This window comes from Lynx canadensis, chromosome D3 (genome assembly GCF_007474595.2).
Source record: "Lynx canadensis isolate LIC74 chromosome D3, mLynCan4.pri.v2, whole genome shotgun sequence".
Classification (NCBI taxonomy): domain Eukaryota; kingdom Metazoa; phylum Chordata; class Mammalia; order Carnivora; family Felidae; genus Lynx; species Lynx canadensis.
In genome coordinates this window covers 59005363-59028605 of record NC_044314.2, presented here as the reverse complement: position 1 = coordinate 59028605, position 23243 = coordinate 59005363, and the positions used below count along the sequence as shown (strand labels likewise).

The following is a 23243-nucleotide window of genomic DNA, read 5'->3' as shown; positions in this document are numbered from 1 at the left end:
ATTCCAAGATGTGGAATTGCCCTGGGCAATTTCCCTGCCTTCTCCATAACCCATGAAGCAAATATAATAAATAATGTGTCCCCAATGCCAGAGTTCATCCTCCTGTGTAAGGAGTTATGTGAGGGTTTAACAGGCCATGATCCCTGTAGAAAGGGTACCATATTAATAAAAGAAACAGTCGTGAGTAACTAACCATTACTTTTTGTGATCACACTGAGAAAAGGATTCTGGCCAAATGGGTCAACTGAGGCTCTGTTGCAATCTTTTTAAATTTTATTTTACCTGTTCACTTTTAAAGTTTTATTTGAGAGAGACAGAGATAGTGCAAGTGGAGGAGGGGCAGAGAGAGGGAGGGAGAGACTCCCAAGCAGGCTCTGAGCTGCCAGTACAGAGCTGGATGTGGGGCTCGAATTTACGAAACCATGAGATCATGACCTGAGCCGAAACCAAGAGTTGGACGCTCAACTGACTAAGCCCCCAGGTGCCCCCGTGTTACAATCTTGAAAAGAGATGAAGTCAATGAAATTCAAGATATGATTTAGTCTCTTACGCTCCAGGGCAGAAGCAGGTGAGTTGGGCCCAGGTCCGCTGGACAACCTAAGTGTGTTGCATAGCAGGGCCGCTTCAACATGGCGGCCGGCCCCATGTGCTCGGCCAGGGCCGGGTGGCGAATGGAGTGGCCTGAGGCAGCTGCAAGCAGCTGGACACTAAAGCCTTGGGGTGAGTCAAGCTTTGCCAATTATTACTGTGTGATCTTGAAGCAACCAGTGACTTTCTGATCCTTGGTGCCCTTCAACTATCAGATTAGGACGATAACCTGATTTACAGGATTATCGAGAGAATTAAATGAGACGATACTCACTTGCACTTCTCAAGCAGTTACTGTAGGACAGACACAGTGCCAACTCACTGTCTCGATCCTCACAGTCACTTTATGAGGTGACTGTGGTTATTCCCGCTTTACCGAATGGAAACTCGGAACTCCAGAGAGGGTAAGGATCATGCCCATAGCTGCACGGTGTGGTAGAGACAGGACTTATGCCACATCTGGCTGACTACACCTCAGGCTCTTAAATTTGGTTAATACCGTGGCTCCCAAACTGTGCAGTAAAATAGAATTAATTCTGATGGGCATTAATTCTTTAAAATCCTAGACTACGTCAGAAAGTCTCCGGTGAGAAGGCGGCGTTGTTTTGCTTTTTGTTTGTTTTTAAGCCCCAAGGGATTCTAGTGTGCAATAACTTTTGGGAGCCACTAGGTTAAGAAATTCTCTACTGGTCATTCTCAATCCTGGCTGCACAGAACCACGAGGGAAATATCTAAAATACTGACGGACACACCCATGGGAGTCTGATTTATTTGGTCTGGAGAAGGGCTGTAAGTTACTCTGGGTGATTCTCAAAGGCAGCTGGGTAGAGACTGTATGCTAAGTTATAGGGAAAGCACCCTCAGAAAATGGTTGCGTTCTTCAATTATTTATCACATGAAGGTTTCCTAAGGATGCTCTTAAGTTCTCTTCCAACCTGCACTTGTAATTCCCTAGGAAAATCACTATTCACCTCTGTCTCAGCCTGCTGGCTCAAGGGACGAACTCCAACTCTACTTCTCCAACAGCAAGTCCAGCTAGGAAGGAGCCAAGGAGCAGGAAAAGGCATCGCTGGACTATTTAGCCCTTCATACATGTACTCAATTCATTCAGTAATAAGCACAGTTCTGCCTTTATCTACCCTCTCAGCTAAAGGCACGGGACATAGCTTTCATCCTCAAGTCCAAGAATTTAAGAAGAAAAATAATAACTGTTGGGGCGCCTGGGTGGCTCAGTCAGTTAAGCGTCTGACATCAGCTCGGGTCATGATCTTACAGTTCGTGCGTTCGAGCCCCGCGTCGGGCTCTGTGCTTGCAGCTCAGAGCCTGGAGCCTGCTTTGGATTCTGTGTCTCCCTCTCTCTCTGTCCCTCCCCTGCGTGCACTCTCTCTCAAAAATAAATAAACATTAAAAAAGAAAAAAAGAAAAAGAAAAAGAACCGTTTCCATGACTTTAAATTCTCTTATGTCTTTCTTAACATGGAAGTAGCCCTTCTATGTGCTGTGAAAATTTCATCTTCTGTTTGGATTTCTTCGTATTGTTTGTACACGCATTTACGTTTTCTCGGACAGTTATTCCAGCCAAAAAGGGCTAAGGTATGCTGCATCAACGAACAACTCCCAAATCTCAGTGGCTTAACACCACAAGGACTTAGTTGTCCCTCATGCTACATATTAAAGGTGGGCCTGTGTGTGACTCAGGGGCCCAGATGGATGATCACATGCTTTCGCAACTGCCAAGGACCAAGGTGAGTGGTGTACTGGCTCTTCAAACTCCCAGCAGGAAGTGACCCCTATTGCTTTTTATTCACAATTCACTGGCAGAGACCACACCCAACTTTGACGGGGGTGGGAAGAGTGATTTTTATTATGTGCTCAGGAGGACACGGAATATTCATGAAGAGCTCTCATGACTAACACAACCACACTCACATCTACCTCAGTTTTTATTAGCAATACCTTGCGGGCACTGCCCGGGCGTCTAGCTCACAAGTCAACAGGCACGGACCCAAGACAAGACAGGGTAGATGAGGCTGCTGCCATCGCTCGAATGCCCTGAGAGTCTTCTAGTGAACCGGAGTTAAAGTGACTCCTTCTACAAGACGCCATAGAAGATGGAAGGCTGGGGGAGCCCTTATTCTGAGAGCACCACATGGGGTGGACGGCCGTGTCCTGAGGGTCGGGATGGATGAACTCCTTTTCTCCCTTTGGTTTTCTTTCCAGTAAAGTTTAGCATGGTATCGCATTAGATAAAAACACCAGTTCAATACGCAAGAGTCATTGAAAATAATTTTGAATCTATCTTGGAAAACCCCAAAGGAACATGCACGCATAACCTTGACAGTACTTAAAGTTCTTCTCACCTTCTCACTCTCTTCCCTTTCCTCACCTTTTCTACCTGGAGAAACCTTATGGATATTTGAAGACTCTTACCAAAGGGATGGGGAGGTGGTCCTCCTAGGCCATTACCCCTCCCCCCCCCCAGGCAGAATTAATTCCTTTTAGGTGCTCATTCTACACTTACACATGCTATTACAACCCTTATACTGTGTTAGAATGTGACGTTTATACAGTCATCTTATTTCACAAAACCTAGTGCCAGGCACTATTCTAAGTGCTGAACAAGCATTATCTTGTTTACTCCTCATAACTTACCTAGTAGGTGATTACTACTATTCTTTTTCTTTCTCATAGGAAGAAACAGGCTCAGAGGGCACAGGTAACTTTCCCGAGGGTGTCTGGTTAGAAGGTAATGGAGGAGGATTTGAGCCAAGGAAACTGGATGCCCTTGACCTGGTCATGAACCTCTTGGGAGCATGTATGTCACATTTATGCTTGTATTCCAGCAGGCCTAGCCCAGTCCTGGGTCATTAAGACTGTTGTATTTTTTAATGTTTACTTTATTTTTGAGAGAGTGTGCGAGCAGGCGGCAGAGAGATGGGGGGCAGAGGATCTGAAGCAGGCTCTGTGCTGACAGCAGCGAGCCTGATGCAGGGCTTGAACTCACCAACTGCGAGATCATGACCTGTGCCAAAATTGGATGCTAAACCGACTGAGCCCCCCAGGCGCCCCCTTAAGACTGTTTTTTATTATTATTTTTTAACTTTTAAAAAACGTTTTTATTTTTGAGACAGAGAGAGACAGAGCATGAGCGGGAGAGGGGCAGAGAGAGAGGGAGACATTGAATCTGAAGCAGGCTCCAGGCTCTGAGCTGTCAGCACAGAGCCCAACGTGGGGCTCGAACTCACGGACCGTGAGATCATGACCTGAGCTGAAGTCGGATGCTTAACCGACTGAGCCACCCAAGCGCCCCAAGACCGTTTTTTAAATGAACGAGCATAATATTCAAACTTGTTGATGGACCATAACTTATTAGCCTGTTTCCAAATTTCACTGTATAATTTGTGCTGCCATGAAATGTATTTTACAAATTACATTGATTTCATTGAGGTTATCTGGGGGGTAAATGCACCGAGGTGAAATGACTCAGGAAGTATAAACAGTTTTATAGGTAATTGTTTATTGCTTAATCATTCTCCAGAAATTTGGAAACTAGAATTTATAATTCCACCAGCTGTTTTTAGGTGCGCCTATTTCATCAGCATATCGGATGGAATCAGACCTTTGTTTTTATTTTAATAGTTTCAAAGTGTATTTATAGGGGACCAATGTGGGCCGTGGTTGATGAGTGATGAATTGTTCCAGGATTACCATAGGGATTATGAAGCTTGGACTCCTGGAGCCATGCTGAAGTGTATTAGCTCTCTGGGAAGTTACAGAAGCTTCTGTCATTGGAATGGAGTGGCTTCTTTCAATCTAATGGATGGAATTTGGCCTAGGAAAAACAAAGTTGGCTCGCTTTGTGTTCCTATCCCATCCTTGTATTTTAGAAAGACAGCGTGCAAGTAGGGGAGAGGGGTGGAGGGAGGGAGGGAGAGAATCTTAAGCAGGATCCATGCTCAGTGTAGAGCCCGAAGCAGGGCTCAATCCCACTGCCCTGGGATCATGACCTGAGCCAAAATCCAAAGTGGAGGCTCAACAGACTGAGCCACCCAGCCACCCTCTAGCCCATTCTCTTAGATTAGGTTGTTCAGCACCTGTAACTGCCTCCCCAGCCCTCCCCTCCCATCCCCATGTCTGGGGTCCTCAGTTGTCTCTCTACAGAGCCGAGCCACTTTTATTCATTGACAAATGATCGATAATAGCTCAGAAGTGCCAACTTCCTTCTGAAGGATCAGAACTTAAAAACAAAATGCAGTGCAACCAAATGGGAATATGAACCTTGCTGTGTGATTCTGCGCCCTGAAGGGATGGGAACCAAGAGGGAAGACCGGTTCTTCTGGTTCTCCCTGGCCCAAGGCCATTGGCAGGCCTGCTGGCCCAGCCTGAGAGGCAGCAGAATACACATGGGCCTCCTTCCGTTTTTGTCTGAACAACTGGGGTATATCCTGGAGTCTGGCAGTGGGGCCCTGCAGAATCCTCAGCAGCAGATTCTAAAGCCCAGTTCTTGACGAGCAGCATATGGTGATCGAGGTGGTGGAATCGCTAATAATAACAGAAGCAGAATAACTGGCCAAACCACTATCCAGGCTTCTCTGGGTCAACACAACTGCCTTTTACCAGGAAGCCTTCCAGCCTTGCCCTGTTTTTATCCTTACGTCACAGTAACCTTCTAAAAAGTAACTCTTCTGCTTTAATATCTTCCAATGGATTTTTTTCCCCCACCTAGTGGAAAATCTTAACCCTTTCCGGTGGACCACAGGGCCTCTCCCAGGCTCCCTGGTCTCTCCCTCTTGTTTTGGCCACAATGGCCGCCTTTCGCTTCCTGAAACACACCGGGTCCATGCCCACTCCTCATCCCCACTTTGCACCGGCCCCTCTGCCCGGCCGACAGCCCGACAGCTGCTTCTTGCTCGGGCCTCTGCTCAAACAGTATCACCCCAGAGAAGCCTTTCCATTACGTTCCATCACACTCACACCTGCGGGTTCACATCACTGGAACAGCAGCTCTGCACAAGGAGACACCTGTCTTCTTCTGCTCACATCTGGCGTTTGCAACTCCGAGCAGAATATCTTGCACACGGAGCACCTTGATCCTTACAGGCCTGGGAAGTAGGTATTATTGTTGCTCTTTTTCAAATGAGTCTTCGAGAGACGGCCCCAGGTTGCACTGCTTTAAGTGTTCAAACCAAAATTCAAATCCAGACTTTTTCCACTCCCAGGGCCATCCTGATTCTAGTGACCCAGGATGTAGCAAAGACTCAGCACCCTCAGATTCACTCAAACAGCCAACCGGCTCGCTTATGACACTCAGCCTGACTTCTTGCTAAACTGGTTTCCAGTGCCCATGGCATTCAAGGAAAGACGTGGAAAGGACTGAATGCACATGGAAGGAAAGCAAGACGAGCAGAATGTGTACTGGTGGCCTCGTGCAACAACTACGCTTGAAAGTTAAAGGCGCCCACGTGCCTCCATTATGTAAGTTGACTGATTCGAGTCTTAATTATTCACGGACTCTGTCCTTTTGGCAACCGGGGAATGCTTCAGGTTGCTTCGAATGACCAAACCGTTTCCTTTTAGAAATAGGCATGTTAGCATCAGCTGATAGGAGTGAATAAACAACATGTGGTCCATCCATACAATGTGCAATACAATGGAACAGTGTCCAAGTGTGAAATGAATGAAGGCCTGATAACACCCTACAGTGTGTATGCAGCTCAGGAACACTATGCTGAGTGAAAGGAGCAGGACAGAAAGGGCCACATGTTGCGTGACTCCATTTACATGAAAGATCCTCGACAGGCAAATCCAGAGAGACTGAGAACAGATTCGTGGGTGCCAAGGGCTGGGGGCCCTGCCTGCCAAATGCCTATTTCCTTTCTGAGGGGCTCCAAATGTTCTGGGATTAGACCATGCGGGTTGGCTGCACAACACTGTGAATGTACTGAATGTCACCGAATCGTATACTCCAGAATGGTTAAAATGGTAGATTTTGTGTTAGGTGTATTTTACAATTTAAAAATAATCCATGAGTTAGAAAGTGATAAGCTGTACTTCCCAACTACTTTTTGAGCAAAAGAAATATGCTGAACTCTGGCAAGTTTAATTCAAAAGAGGCCGAAACACAAATGTACTAAATAAAAATTAGAGTTGTGGAAAGCACAGGTCTTCTTGTTAAAAGCCCAGGTCGAGGGCAACTTGATGAGAAGTAGCCAGGCTGGTCGTGACCCCGCGGGCAGGGCATGCTCAGTGTGTGAGGGCTGCTAGCTGGGCTCCAGGAATCTGCTTCTGGCTCTTTCCTCAGGACATAAAAGCAAATGGCACATTGAGGATGGCTCCTGGAGACATAAACGGACACTTCCTGCGGGCCGGCCCCTGATGCTACCTGCTCTCCTTTCAGGGCCCAGCATTACCCACTTAGCTGCCTCCACATTCATTTGGACAGGAGCATAGAACAGGATTTCATCTGCTTACTGTCTTGCCTTCGCAAGAGCTGGCGTGGTTCCACAACAAACGGACTCAAGAATCCATACGCGCAACTATTAGAGAATCGGATGGTCGGAGAAGTTCCAAACTGGCTTTCAAGGCACTGGCACCTCAAGGCTCTGGATTGTGACTGCACTTGACGCTTTGCTTACTCCGGGGTCGGCCTCCAGCCTCTTAAGTGTGTCATTGCCCTAGTCAGATGTAGTTATTACACCACTTCACAGCTCTGCTCCCACTGTTCATCCACCCAACAACCTCTCCTGCCTTCATGCTGAAATCCTGCCCTTCCTCGAGGTCCAACTCAAGCCCTACTTTATTTAGGATTTACACCATAGCATTTAAATTTTTTTTCTTTTTTTATGTTTATTTATTTTTGAGAAAAAGAGAGAGAGAGAGTGAGGGAAGGGTAGAAAGAGAAGCGGATAGAGGATCTCAAGTGGGCTCTACACTGACAGCAGAGAGCCGGATGCGGATCTCGAACTCATGAACTGTGAGATCATCACTTGGGTGGAAGTCGGAAGCTCAACCAACTGAGCCACCCAGGCGCCCCTACACCACAGCATTTTAGCATTTTGGTGCAATGCTTTGGAATTTTATCTCCTCCAACCAGATAGCACGTTCTCTGTGATGACCAGACCTCTCCTTTTAACTCTGGGCTGCCCTGCGGTCGTATACAGCCTTCACTGTCTGCCAGGCACCTTCCCCTCTATCCTGCTAACCCCCTGGTTCTCCTTTGCTGGGTAAATGTGTCACCGATTGGCTCAGGGCAACATGTGTGAGTTTCAGGAGACATAGATTTATCACTCCTGGGGCTTTCTGCTGGAGCTACCGGGAAGAGATCTTCTTTCTCCAGGAGTTGGGAAACTCTTCTGGGGGAGTCGCCGGGGACCCTTGCAGCTGGCTCTTGGGGTAAAGCCGTACAGAGGGGAGCAGAGCCAGGAGACAGAGCAGACCCCTGATGGCACCGTTGGAGGCTCTGGCTTGTGACTGCACCCAATGCTAGCTAGCACTTTCCCAGTTATGAGTACCAACAACTCCCCCTCTTCCTGCTGGGTGGTTGCTTCCAACTGTAGAAAACGCTAATGCACCTTCCAGCATTTACTGTGGGCACAGGGTAGGCACGAAAGTAATGTTTGTTTGCAGCAGAATATTTTTTGCATTGAAATGGTTATTGTGGTAAAATACACATAACATTCGCCATTTTGATCCCTTGAAGTGTAGAGCTCAGTGGCACTAAGTACATTCATATTGTTGTGCAACCATCACCACGATCTGTTTCTGGAACTTCATCTTCCCAAACAGAAACTGTACCCATGAAACAGTAAGTCCCTGTTCTTTCCTCTCCCCAACCCCTGGTAACCTTTATTTTACTTTTGGTAATGTTACTATGTAATGTGATTACTCCAGGTATTTCGTATAAGGGGGGTCATACACTATTTATTACTTTTGTGACTGGCTTATTTCACTTCACGGCCTTGAGATTCGCGCAGGTGGCAGGAGGCATGTGCCACAGTTTCCTTCCTTTCTAAGGCTGAACAGTATCCCAGTGTATGTGCAGACCACATCTTGTTTACCATTCATTCACTGATTTGGCATCCCGGCTGTTTTCCACCGTTTGGCTTTGTGGATAATGCTGCTATGAACAGGGGAGGACAGATATCTGTTCAGGTCCCAGCTTTCAGTTCTTCTGGGCCTACGGCCACAACCGCGGGATCGTAGATCATCTTGCTAAACTTCAGGAACCGCCGTTTTCCACAGTGGCTGCACCATTCTGTATCCCCAGCAATACTGCACCAGGGTTCCAGCGTCCCCACGTCCTCACCAACAGTTGGTATTTTCCATTCGGGGGGAAAATATTTAGCTTAAAGATGGAACTTTAGTCACATGGGAACACAACTTACTCTGTTGGCCAGTCTAGAGAACAGCACTGTCGGGTCAACGGAACACCGAGGCCAGAAGCTTCGGCCTAACGTAGTTCTTACCCTCTTTGGGAGCATCACATCACCACCTTGCAGACCCCTAGTGGGTCGCACACTGACAGGCTGGGCTACATCTCATGAGGCAACATCATCCTGGTGATTCGCCACGCCCGCTTTCTCAAGTTGGGGAGAGGCAGAGAGGCCGGGCACCTTCCGGCTTGTGGGTAAGTTTCGTCACACCCGCCACCATATTTTCAACAAGAACGAAGGTGCCTTTCATCAACCTCAGGGCACTCTTACGGGGAACAGGGAAGATGCGGCGTATCACGCACGTGCCGTGTGTCCCCAGGGAGATGTGCTGGCCGCTGTTGCCTTTTTTACATGACCTCCCCTCCCCCTCCTTCCCCTGGCTCCGGAAAACTGTCAGCTTGAGCCCTTAGGAAGGGATGGAGGGCATGTGAAACACGAGGTCCCGGAACAGGCTGCCATCTTGTAAAGGCTTTATTTGCACTTCATCATTGTCTCACACAGACTCCGAGGCACGATCCTTTGATCCAGTTTGGTACCCTTTTCGTAGTGCTTTTCCTTAAACAAGAAAATTTGGGGCAAACACCGTATACTGCCAGTTCATCTTTAACAATAATTTAAAAATGCCACTGCCGTTGTGTCTCAATGCAAGAGGACAACGATAAAAGTACAGTACGAGGGATTCACAACGTGTTACGGTGGGACAGAGGACTCACACTTACGCGATGGTTGAGACCACACAGCAGTGTATGTACATGCACCCCAGTGCTTCGAACCCGAAGACGTGCAAGTCGAGTAGAGTATGTGGATTATACAGCGAATTCGGTAAGCCCAGCTGAGGACTCTGTACCTTTGCAAAAATGCTGACGTGTACCCCCTCCTGTAGAGAGGATATCTGTCTCGTCGACTGGCTTCATGGCTTTTTCACTACAAAAAGTTCACTGAATCACACAGTCTGAAGCATTTCAAAAATTCTTAAAAAACAAGAACACTGACAAAACAATATTAACTTAAAACACTCTAATTCAACGTGGAAAGAAACCAAACCGAAATGTAACAGTGCAAATTTAACAGAGAGGCAGTCAGTATTGAGAGCAAGGGTGTTCAGAATCTCTTAAAATGTACACCTTTAAAACTTTTATTTTTTTAAATTTATTTATATCTCACCTAGCTTTGTTTGTTTGTTTGTTTAATATACTGTGTGTAAAAAAGATGGAGACAAAAATAGTTTTCTGAGCTATGAAAAAAATTAAGTTATTACAGGCACGTTTACGGTTTCGTTCTAGAAACATCTCAGGTTCACAGGTTGGACATTCAGCAGCTGTGTGTGTTTTAAGAAACATTCTTTGACCTTGGGAAAGCTGGATCTCTCCTTGTGGGCGGAGCTTGGTTGATGACGACGGTGTGGTTATGCAAATCGCGGGGAATCGGTCCCCAATAACCCATGCAAACTTGCACTCTCGTCACAGGTGTGTCTTCTCCCCGGGCGGCTCCTCTTCTCCGAGCTCCTCCAAGGAGGCTGGGTCTCCGGGTGACTGAGCCGCTGAGGCAGTGGGGGAATGTGAGGCCCAACGGGACGGAGGGCGACGGTTTGCTGGTCTCTCGGGCCTGGAGAAGCAGGGTTCTAGGGATGGAGCTAGTGCGGAACAAGGTAGTTCCTTCAAAGCCGAGAAAGAAAAAGACACGGTTACTCAGGCTGACAACGCCTTGCTGGGACGACTCTCCCCACACACTTCTCAACAGACTCGGGTTAAATGCAACGGACCAGGGGTAACTTCAAAATGTTCTAGTGTGCCGGGAGAGAATAACTTTAAATGGCAAGTGAAAAGTTCAACACGGATGATCAATGACACAGTAATGGGAACATACCAAATTATGATCAAAATATGGCGACGCCATGAGATGGGTATGTTTACGCAGCATCTTCAGAATTGGGCTGGAGCCTCTGGACGGTGGGGAAAGCCACAGGCCACCTGGTCATAGCCTGACCCAGCTGACCCCATCCTTTTGGACCCCCCCCGAATGATCTATTAGCCACAGTGACCTGGCCCTAAGAGGCCAGCCTCCCTGTGCTTTGGTCTGTTGGAGGCCCATGAAGAGACAGATGATTTATCCAGCTATGTTAACAACGAGACTCACCTCGACGTGAACTCTGCTAGTGTTTATTCCCAATACACTGGCAGTGGGTTCAACAAACCCCCATGGAAAAAAAGGCTGCGGGCAGAAATTTTAACTTCGGTCTGGTTTTCTCTAATGGCTGTTCCCTTGCTGCAGCACTTAAAAAAGTGGCATCAGGGCGTGCCTGTGCTTCTGTCACAGGCATCCTACGCCCTCGGAGAACAGTTCCCGCAGGACACGCCCAACCATGGTGCGAACCCCCTGTACCACTTCCTCTCCAGGGCTGCTCTTCCTTTTCTGGTGTTAACGAACGTGGAGCTACTTGTCCCCAGTCTGCAGGACAGGAGACACGGGTGCCCAAACGTGGAACATGCTGGCGCACGGAAAGGCGGTGGCGGTGTGCAGAGACAGTGAGTCCCACAGGGCGGAACCCGTCCGCCCCCGTGACACACAAGAAAAAGCTGAGATGGCAAACCACTGCGATGAAGAATGACAGAGAACACAGACTCTCAGAGCCGGTCAGGAAAGGCGTCGGAGGGGTGACAGAGATGCGACAAGCAAGGGCAGAGGCCAGGATGAGGAAGGTTAATCCGCGGAGCAGGGGAGTGACAGTGGGGAAGAGACTGGTGGGCGATGTGGATGGGCGACGTGAGGAGGAGGGGGAGCACCGGCCTGGTGCTCCTGGAAGAGCGATGGAGTGAGGTGGTCCCTGCCTCCCTGTGGAGGCAGAAAATGGCGTTAACCGTGGAGACTACTCCTAGACGTTTCCTGCCTCTTTGTGACCGCGCGCGTTATAGGACAGGATGGGGAAGCCTTGATTAACAAAGCATTGTGCTGATGGGAGCCATGACAACCAGAAAGACCTCGCCCACGAAACGGCCTGAAATAGCTGAAATGCAAACTAGGCAGGGTGAGCTGTCCTCACCTCACCTCAGCCTTGTGCACGGGGGTGGGGTGGGGGGATGCATGGCTTGGGAGATCTGCCACTGATTTGTCTTTTGGTGTCTCTGCTCCCGGCATTGTAAGAGTTGTGTGTGGGAGTGTGTGTTGTGTACTGTTTGCACTGTGTGTGTTGTTTAGCGTCTAAGTGTATTGGGTATGTATGCTGTATGTGCGGCATCGTGTTGTGTAGGCGTGTTGTGTTGTACTGCTGTATATGCGTGCACATTGTGTATGTGTGTGTTGTACGTGTATGGACGTATGCTGTGTATATGTGCGTCGTGTGGCATCTTGTAAACAGGAGCGTCGTGTGCTGTGTATGGGTAGGAGTGTGTTGGGTGCGTTACACGTGGGGGCAGTGTTGGGTGTGTTACACATGTTGAATCCTGGTGTGGCTGCTGCTATAGGCTTCTTCCAACACCCCTGCAGCCTGGAGGGCTTTTTATTAGACGGCGTGACACTTCTTCACTAGCATCTGGTTGCAAGCCCCTACAGGAAGAAACGTGTGACCACGAGTTCAGGGGAATGAACTTTGTCTTTTGTAACACGCCAGCACATGCAAGCAAACGATCCTGTCCTTCTCAGGGAGGCCCCTGCAACGGGCGATGTGACGTTTTATCTTTGGAGCATGCTTTTAGTCTTTGAGGGGGCCAGCTGCACTTTTGGATTTAGCAGTCCGAGCGCTCGAGTGGCCCTGAAGGCAACTCTGTGAGACTGTTCTTTGGAGCAAGCGATGGCTTTGTTGTTGAGTCATCCGACAAATATTAATTGAGCGCTTGCTATGTCACCTACGGTGACCACCTGGAAGGACAAGATACGTTTGGATTTATTCTTTCTGAGGTGGTTGTAGAAAAACAGGGAAACGCCTCATCGCGTTATGGTCACCCCTCGTTTTGGCATCTGGTGGTGTATGTGTGCCTGCAAAATACCAGCGAGCAGATGCAGGCCGACTGGGAAAATACGTGGCTCACAGACCCCCGCAGGCTAGGCTTCTGTGACGGAGACAGTGCCCTCTCCAGCCAGGATCCCTGTACCCCTGGAAGCATACTGGCTGCAAACTGCACAGGACAGCGGAAATCTCAGCAGCACCCCTGTAACCGTCCTGCACAGTGAGCAGTCGGCACTCCGTGAGCAAATGGGAAGGTCTACGCCTGCCAGTCTGTCCCTGAAGATGAATGCCAGGCCGGCGCAGGCGGTGGGCTCTACGGACAGGGAAGATCTACCTGGCATGATCTGGCCTTGCTTCTGAGTGTCATATACCAACCCCGAGTTACACAAGTGACCTTTCCAGACGGTGTGCAGCGAAGGTAGAAAGCACTTACGGCATGAGGCAGGCAGGGCTAGAGTCCCCAGGGGGCAGTTAGTAAGACAGTTTGGTTCTGGACGGAACAGACAGAGAAAAGAAAAGAAAAGCAAGTAGGTTGGAAAGTATTTTTTAAAAAAAGAAGAACAGTAAAGGTTTCAAGTCAACAAGCCCAGTGGCAGTTCCAGGGACCGCTACGAGGAGACACGCGAGGGCTGCAGAAGCGGACAGGTGCACGCCCGGTTACGCACGTCTCTCTCTGCATGGGTCTAGTCGGTCCAGAGTGCAGAGGGACCCTCACCATGGAACAGCAACAGACCTCTCCCTCCTTTCTGCTCTTCCCTGATTTGCCCTTCAGCATTTCAGACACCCATTGGTGTGCCGAGAGAGAGAAATCACACGACTGCTGTATTTGAAACAGAACATTAACGGCTGTTTGTTTTAGTCACAATGATCACGTGACCACTGCTCACACTGAAGATTTCCTCTGGTATGTTCCACTAGACACGGGAGGGAAGAACAGCACTGCATTTCCAGATTATTCTTTTTCCTTCACAGAGAATGCTTCTCTGCGAGGTAGAACTGGAGCCATGGTTTCAAGGGAAAAAGAGGACAAATAGAGGTGCCTGGGTGGCCCAGTCGGTTGGGCGTCCGACTTCGGCTCAGGTCATGATCTAACAGCTCTAACGTCAGACTCTGTGCTGACAGCTTAAAGCCTGGAGCCTGCTTTGGATTCTGTGTCTCCCTCTCTCTTTGCCCCTTCCCTGCTCACACTCTGTCTCCTTCTCTCCCAAAAGATAAATCAACATTAAAAAAATTGTTTAAAAAATCAATAAAAAAAGAGGGAAAACGGAGACATGGGGTGGAAGCAAGAAAAGACAGGGAGATTTCCCGTCATGCCTCCGGCCGGGGATGCCCACATCCTCCCCCTCCCTTGTGCAGGAGTCTGAGGGAACATTCAGGGAAGGGTCCACAGAGCGGGGCGCTCAGGGCAGGCTGGCAATCAGCATTAGTCCTGGTGATTTGGAAATGAAAGCCCGGAACTACTTACTACATAAAGGGGTTTCCAATGGGCCGAATACAGTAAGTCAATTCAGACAAGGACTAATTCCACTGGAATCTAGAACACACAAAATTCCAACCGAAAAGGGAAAAGAGCCTGCAAACATTTAATCTCTGCCAGTGAGTGTTCCACACAGGTTCTGAATCCCCGAAAATGTGCTGTGCTCCCTACCAATTGGCCAATCACCTGTTTGCAGCAAGCTCAGCCAGGGAGAAGAAAATCTAAATGGGAACTTGAGACACGACCAGAGGGGCAAGGGGCGGGCATAGCTCTGTGCTGATAAAACCATTTTCATGCCTTAGAACTGTGATTTACCCATGAAGCAGTTGTCCTTCTATTATCATACACGGCTTGGAGCATTCACTGCAACTCAGAGCCCTTTTCTGTTCTTAAAAATTAATTTCTAGTTACTAATATTACCGGGCACTGCAGACATATCCAGTTAATGCTCTGGGACAGAGCCTAATTTCAACTGATTCCTCCAGAGCCCTAAGAAGGTAGGACATTCCCACAAATAAACTCTCTGCAGTAGTGAGTCAGAGTCACTTACCTGAGGGCCCTGGAGGGATGGGGGTTAACAGAAGCCCACAGCAGACACAATTTGTCACCCGAGAACACTCAACCATGGTATTTGTTCTTGTCAATACTATCAACTATCAATATAACAACTCTCACAGAGCCTCATATGTTTGAAACATGGCCGATATGCTATCAATATTGAGTTGAATGAAAGACATTGCCATTTCTGTAGGTTGCTGGCAATTTGACATGGCTTGACCTACCTCAGATTTAAACTCTGCATTCTGGGTTGAATACTCCTTGGTGGGTTGTACTGGGAACCATCCTTCTCCCCCAGAGGGAAATGTGGGGCTGTAGGTGATACAGGAGATACACCTGCCCCTTCTCCTCCCTGGGAAGCCAGGGCTGCCTGGGCTGTGGCAGCAGAGCAGTGGGGTAGCCCAGGGAGCGTATTTCTCTCCCCTCGGACCTATGCTGTCTGCAGGGGCTGCCTTGCTTGGAGAACGGGTATGCGTATCTGGATTCCACGCCGTGGAGTCCGTCCATCCGGGCTGGTGGTGAGTGAGCCTCACCCTCAAGTCTACACGTGGGCTCACTGGCCGAACAGTGTCTCACTGAAGGTGGAGAGCACGTGCTTCCTCACGGCATAAGGCTGGCACCCTCACCCTTCCAGTCCCAACATCACCGTCAGGTTTTGTTTTGTTTTGCTCATTCTTGAAGTGGAAACGAGGTGGAAATGAGGATTGTTTTTTTTTTTTTTAACGTGGTTTGGTACAGACATACTATATGTGGACACGCATCGGAACAAAATTCAGGGGTGCCTGGGTGGCTCAGTAAGTGTCTGACTCTTGATTTTGGCTCAGGTCATGATCTCACAATTCGGGAGTTTGAGCCCCACGTCGGGCTCTGCGCTGAGTGTGAAGCCTGCTTGGGATTCTCTCTCCCTCCGCCCCTCTCCCGCCGTCTCTCCCTACACACTCTCTCTCTCAAAATAAATAAAATGAACTTAAGTAAAAAAAGAACAAAACTCAGGGGCATCTGCGTGGCTCAGTCGGTTAAGTATCCGGCTTCAGCTCAGGTCACGATCTCACGGTTTGTGGGTTCAAGCCCCGTGTCGGGCTCTGTGCCGACAGCTCAGAGTCTGGAGCCTACTTTGGATTCTGTGTCTCCCCCTCTCTCTGCCCCTCCCCTGCTTGTGCTCTGTCTCTGTCTCTCTCAAAAATAAATAAACATTAAAAAAATGTTTTAAAAAAGAATAAAATTCAAGGTCGACTGATTGGTGAGTGTTAAGGGAGATGTAATAATAATCGCGTAATAGTAACCGCTGACAATATGTGTGGTCATATATAACATGACGGTAATAAGTGAGGCAAAGGGGAATAGTAACAATCACATTGTCTGAAGACAGGATTTTGATCGTATCTGTCTGTCTCACCTGGTTACTGCTAGGGAGATTCATGGTTGCAGAGGGTACGGAATTTGGGGGGGGCACAGAGGACTGCTATTCTGTACTGAAGCCAGCACTGGAACCCAGACATTCTCATACGTTCCTGCTGAAGGACGTTCTAGCATCCACGCCACCACACCCTCTCTGGCACACCTCTTGTGTTACTGTGGCTAAAGATCTGGATGGAGCACACACTTCACACACACACATTTCTAGGGCACAAATTCACAGAGAAAGAGGGCGAATTATAACCTCCCCCCCGGCTCCACCCCGTGAAAAGCCCAGATGGACAGATGAGCATCCATCACTTAGACCAGGCGAGAGAACCTGAATCAAACGCTGAGCTATGTCTTTAAGAGAAGTTCATTTTAACTGTCCTCAGAAGATCGCTGAGGACAATAATACGAACTTTTCTTTGGAAGTGGCTCGGGGCCTGTGTTTCTGCCTATTCCAGTCTCCCATAAACTCTGTATCTTGCGAGCTCACAAGAGCCTGTTATGGACAAAGATTCTTGAAGTCAGGTGACCTAGCACAATCCCCGGTTTACATGTGTTTTCCTGACATTTAAACAGAAGAGCTAGTAGGGTGAGGGTTGGAATACTCAGCCTCATTACCTCGATGGACCCTGGTTCAGCTTTGACCGTGTCTCCCATGTGGCTGTCACTGTTAAGACCTGGGGGCCCGTGGGGGGCCTGTCTCCTCTCCTCCTTTAAGGCATGCTCCAACAGCTTCTTGTGGAGGATCCGGGCTACGTTCTCGGTGAGTGTGTAGCCAGGGGGAGCGGATAAGTCCTGCCTCAAGGGCGTGCCCTCTCCCCCGTCCTCCCTCCACGTCTCTGAGCCAGCCCCGATGGGGCTCGGGGACCGTCCCCGGGAATCGGGGCCGGTGTCCTGGCCTGGGCCCAGCTCTGGCCGAGGTTCTGCTGAGCGAGACCGACTGCCGGCCCGCGTCCCCTTCTGGAAGGGGTCCTGCACCACGGGGCTGTGGTCGATGATGTTGAAGAGGCTGGAGAGGCCATCGTTGATGGCCGTGTGCACGGGGCTCTCCCTTGTGGTGGTGGAGCGGGCCCAGGCTGACCCGCTGCACCCTTTCTGGGCCAGCCCCAGGGAGGTCCTGCTATTTGGCTGCTCAGCTTTGGGGAGGGGCTTCCTCTGCAGCTTGGGAGACCCGTACTTGGGGGAACAGCATGTGCGTTCGAACTTGGCCTGCACCTTCTCGATGGCGGGGGCCACCTGCCTGCTCCTAAGGCCGCGGGAAGGAGACGACGCGGGCGTGGCACCACCCCCCGCCTTTGGCGTGAGACACTTGTGGGGGCTGCTGGTGATGGCGCTGCCACGCAGGGCTTCGGTCTGCAGGCCGATGTTGATGGTCTGGACGGTCTGTGTCCCTGTCGTCCGGGACCCGTTGGTCTGGCAGGCCATGTCCTTGAGAGGAGGCTTGGGGGGACCAGAGCATATTGCGTTCCTGACAGAGAAGGCCACCTCCTTCATGTCATCACTCATGTTCTTGGACATCTGTAGGCCGTGCAGGGGGGACGCAAAACCCAGGGGGGCGCAGAGGGCACTCTCGAGGGGGCGCAGCCCTCCCTCCACGTAGTCTCGGGGGTGTCTGGAGGGGGCGCAAGGCCACCTGCTAAGCACATGTTCTGAGGGCCCCCCCTTTGAGTCTCCAGTGCCCCCCCTGGCTCTGCTTGTGGGAAACGGGCACTCGGGCTCCGAGTGGCCCTTGCCCTCGCCGCCTGCCACCGCGATGCTGTCCATCCTCCGGACCGCGGGTGGGCTATGCAGCACCCGCAGCCCGGCCTGCTCGGTGCACACGTGGCTCCTCAGAGGCTGCTTCCGGCAGTGCTCGGGGCTGGTCATGGTGTCTGTGGTCATGGTGACGCTTGTGGTGAGGTACCAGGAGGAGTCGGGGAAAGACTCGGCGCCGGCCTCGTCCCCTGCCCGCCCCCCCTCGGTCCTGTCTGCCCAGGGCTCCGGGGGCCTCTCGTCCCAGCTCTTGCTGTTGAACTCCTCGATGTACTTCAGGTCGTCAGGAGACAGGGGCGGGGTGACGTCCTCCTTGCTGCCAGCAGCCGGCAGGCCCTTCTCTGGCAGGAAGGGAGAGACGTCCATCAGACGCTGGAATTCGGACATGGAGGACACGGACACAGCCCTGGGAAAAGTGGGAAAGAAGAGGGCGTCAGCTGACCCGCCACCACCTGGCCCCGCGCGACAGGCGACACACGCGTCCTGTCCACCAGACAGGTGCCTGTTGTGCGTCAGTCTCCACCACCCGAACGACTGGGACACCTTCTAGCTGCTCTCCTGAGCTGCCCCCTGCGGATGTTTAACGGACTCTTTGTGGCTCTGGAGTTGTTCCGGAAGCCTTGTGTTAGTCAGAATTTAATACAGGCGACCCTCAAATACTATGGGAACAAGTGGGAGGCTGGGCTCCGGGGAAGTCAGAGCTAAGCTCCAAACCCACTTTGGAATGGTTTCATTTTGGCCTGTGGATCCTCCACAGGAAGAGGGAAACCTGGCTGATGAGTGCCTTCAATTCCTAACCTACCAGGAGTTTCCAGAATTCTAGGCATTGTGGCAGGTGCTCGTGGTAGGACAGAAACAGAGCCCCGTCCTGATCCCACACCAGCTAATGGCACACGGGCAGGGGGTGGACACCACAACATCAGAGCTATAATCCCAAGTCCTGCTCACCCACCGGCCTCATCCTCTACTGGATGTGCTTCTCGGGAAGCACGGGGGACCCTGCAACAACACGGAGGTTAGGGGATCCGGCCCTCACGCAGTCAACATCCCACATATAACTTTGGACTTTCCCAAAACCTAAGTACTGATAGCCTACTGTCGAACGGAAGCCTTCTCGATAAACAGTCGATTAACAACACATTTTGTGTATGTATTAAAGGCTGTATTCTTATAATAAAGGAAACTAGAGAAGAGAAGATGGTATTAAGAAAACCATGAGGGGGCGCCTGGGTGGTTCAGTCGGTTAAGCGTCTGACTTCAGCTCAGGTCACGATCTCGCCGTCTGTGAGTTCGAGCCCCGCGTCGGGCTCTGTGCTGGCAGCTCGGAGCCTGGAGCTTCAGATTCTGTGTTTCCCTCTCTCTGCCCCACCCCCACTCACGCCTCTGTCTCTCTCTCTCTTTCTCTCAAAAGTAAATAAACTTAAAAAAAAAGAGAAAAGAAAACCATGAGGAAGAGAAAATACATTCACAGTAGTATACTGTCTTTACTGGAAAAAATCCACAACTAAGTGGAGCCGTGTAGTTCCATCCGTGTTGTTCAAGGCTCAACTGTACCAAGCGTAATCTGCAGAGGCCAAACGGAAGATGTGGAAGGAAGCAGGGAAGTGGAAGGTGGGACAGATGTGCACATAATTTGCAAATACCGCTTCAAACAGAAATTCCATCTGGTCCTGTCCAAATCCACCAACAGGGTTCAGTTGTCCCTTCCCTGTCTGCTCCCTCCGTTAGGGCCAAGCCTACTTTTTGTTCTTGTTCCCTTCCGTATTCCTGGACGAGAGGAAGACTCCCTCGGACACACAGACACATGCCAGGAGGGTAAGGACAGGTGAGTTAAAGGTACAGCCAGTTTGGGATAAGTGCGGCCTGATCGATGTGGATTTGGATGTAGATGCCTCAATATATCAGCCCTTTCATTCTGTATATTTCTATTTGGTATGAATTTACCGACCGCCACCTGTACGCCCGGGCAGGCCCTGTATGAGGTGCTGGGGATTCCAAAATGCTAAGACAGGAGGTTGCTAGAGTGCTCAGGCAGCTTGTCAACCCCCTACCCCCGCCCCCCAGGGCAAAGAAGTGGTGGCCAGGAAGGAGGCTTGGGACTGGCTGTGCCTGCCAGCTCAGGCCTGGACCCCCTGGTCGGAAATCCCTCCTGATGGGGTAGAGGGGAGGGAAGAAGTCTGCAGACTCACTGCCTCTGTAGCTAGACCACTTTCTCATGGGACATACTCCTATCTGCACATCACGAACAGAAGTTTAAATCCCTAGGGTTCTAGACCATGAAATTAACAACAGGTGCTGCCCAATGGGTCCCAGGTGGAGAGTACGTGGGCCACCCCACTGCAAAATCCATGCATGATGGGGAGGCCAGAGTTGGGGTCTATGTACCACAAGGACTGGCCCACAGAACATGTAAAGCTCTGGGTGGCTTTGCCCTCACCCTGGGGTCACATGCTCTTGGGGTCGCCACCCTGGGGTAAAAGAACAGGCTACAAATGATAGCAGTAGGTCTTCTACCTTGTTATTTCTCACTAGACACAAAAGTGGGTGGTATTTTTTGTGTGTGTGAGAAATAACCTATAAACTCTCCCATGGCCCTGTGAATAACAGAAAGCTGGCTATACCTAGCATTGAAACTAAAAAGAAACAAGAGGGGATGGGTTGATTTATCACTAGGGGTATTAAGCTTTCCGGTAAGTGTGACTTCCCTCTTCTTGCCTCCGGTCAAGTCAAGGAGCTGCTGAATTAATAATGAGCTTTAGAACGCTTCTCACTGCCGGCCGGAAGTACTCTATAGGCACTGAAACCCCAATCCTTTCTGCATTTCTTGGACATGGCTTGTCTAGCCCCCAATTTCTGCCCATAAAGGAACCACTCTCAGAGTTAAGTCAGTGGCACCTGTGTGGGGACTTTGTGCCTCAAGGGTGTGGATGGATATCGTGGAACAGAGGTGATGTGGCTGGAGAAAGGGGCCGCACCAGCCTTAGCAGAGGGCAAGGTGAAACAGATATAAAATGAGAACACATCTGGAATACACGCCAGTGTGTGAAGGCACACAGAACAAAGTATGGAGGGAAGACACGAAACCGCTAGAAGCAAGAGGGAAAAGGGGAGGACGGGGAGGACACATGGACTTTCTTACCTCGGACATTTTGATGTGTAAGTTTTAATAATATCTCTGGTGCTGTGCTATTTAAGTTTTAACTTAAGGTTAACTTTTTCAAGTATGCATGACTTTTGAAATTAACAACAGCAAATAAGCTAAAAAATAAGAGGGGAGCCTGGCTGGCTCAGTGGGAAGAGCATGCGACTGTTGATCTCGGGGTCACGAGTTCAAGCCCCATGCTGGGTGTAGAGATGACTAAAAAAAAATAAACTTTTAGGGGCACCTACGTGGCTCAGTCGGTTAAGCATCCGACTTCAGCTCAGGTCATGATCTCACGGTCTGTGAGTTCAAGCCCTGTGTTGGGCTCTGTGCTGACAGCTCGGAGCCCGGAGCCTGCTTGGGATTCCATGTCTCCTTCTCTCTCTGCACCCCGTCCCTACCCACCCCTCCCCCCATGCTCTCTCCCTCTCTGAAAAATGAATAAACCTTAAAAAATTTTTTAAAAAAACACTTAAAAAATAAGATAAATCTAAGAGCTCCTGGGCAGGGAGGAGCTCTGTGAAGGTAGCTGAACTTTGTTGACTCTTAAGTCTGTGCCAGGCATTGCTTTCCGTATAGTAACACATTTAAGCCGTAAAGAAATTGAAACACCTCCTGTTTACAGATGAGGAAACTGAGGCACAAGGCAGTTACCTAACGCACCCCAGGGCACAGAGCCAGTGAGAGGCAGCAGTGCATGTGAAACCAGGCTCTCACTCTCAAATGTGGCCCTGGACTGTCTGAGAATGACCAGACGAGACAGAGCCTGAAGGACAGAAAGGCACCTCCGTGGTCTTGGATGGTTTGGGATGAACTGATACAGGGCAAAATGCGAAGGAGGCAATAATTCATGGACTCGAAGTTTACAGGAAAACCAGGGATGAGGATATCTGGAAACTGCGAACTGCCCTGAGGAGAAGTTTCCTGTGGTGGAAATAGCACGTATTCATCTATAAAGAAAAAGCACGTGTGCGGGGCTGGGGGCGGGGGCTGTGTACGGGAAATCTTTGTACTTTCCGCACAGTTGTGTATTTTTAATGTTTAAAAATAAACAAATTTTGCTTGGATGTGTTGTTTCAGATACATCCTATCACCTGTATGACCTAAAATATATCATAACTAACGTCACCAACATCACTTACTTTGTATTTACTTCAAAGTTCACTGTTGGGAAATATCTTTTTTCTTTTTTCTTTTTTTAATTAGGCTCCACACCCAGCAAAGAGCCCAATAATGAGGGGCTTGAACTCATGACCCTGAGATCAAGACCTGAGCTGAGATCAAGTGTCGGACGCTTAACCAACTGAGCCACCCAGGCGCCCCAACGGCCAGGAAGTATCTTAATAAATCCTCCTGGGAGAGCTTTAAATGCACGGTATATAAAATGTCTCACAGCACATCAAGAGGGAGTCTTTCCAGACTAAATGACAAGAGAGGGGTTTCTGTGGACTTTTCCAAACCCACTGAACACAACATTCCTTTCTTTACACAACGCACACCTGTAACCATTCTCACCATGACACTAACGCCCACACAAGTACAGCATGTCTCTGGCTTTTCCGTGGTACATGATAGAAAAGAACCATATTGATGAAATCAATAATAATAAAGCCACTACTTATTCGGAAGTCTTACTTTAAGTCATTTTGAAGACCGTGTTATCACGACTGCAGTGACAAGAGAGAGTTTTAAGACCAAGAGGTTTTCATTCCAGTAGCCTAACTACTGTTTTCATCAAGCTTACTTACCTTTGAAGATTTCCCTTGTGATTTTCTTCTTCCTATAAAGAAGAAATAAGATCGTCTGAATCAGTTAATACTGGCTGCCTAGGCACCTTCGACGTGCTAAATTTTGGTCGGGAGAGCTACTGCTCCCCAGCCCTTCGAGGTACGACAATAAAACCAGAACCCACGGGTGATGAGGGATTGGAGCTCCTGCAGTCCAGGGA

At 49.6% G+C, this 23243-nt stretch overlaps 1 protein-coding gene across 4 annotated transcripts in view; it reads right to left on the bottom strand.

Moving 5' to 3' along the window:
* Positions 1–9477: 9477 nt before the first annotated feature.
* MTCL1 (microtubule crosslinking factor 1) overlaps positions 9478–23243 on the bottom strand; it is a 129866-nt gene continuing 116100 nt past the window's right edge. For 2 of the 4 annotated variants that reach the window (XM_032595399.1, XM_030336803.2), the window contains 4 exons: positions 23044–23075; positions 17020–18559; positions 13396–13452; positions 10617–10674 (listed from right to left, as the gene is read on the bottom strand). In XM_032595399.1, the coding sequence (XP_032451290.1) occupies positions 13414–13452; positions 17020–18559; positions 23044–23075 (1611 nt within the window). In that variant the 3' untranslated portion in view covers positions 10617–10674; positions 13396–13413. Of the gene's footprint in view, positions 10675–13395; positions 13453–17019; positions 18560–23043; positions 23076–23243 lie in introns of all 4 variants that reach the window. The other 2 variants (XM_030336798.2, XM_030336799.2) reach the window with 1 other exon arrangement.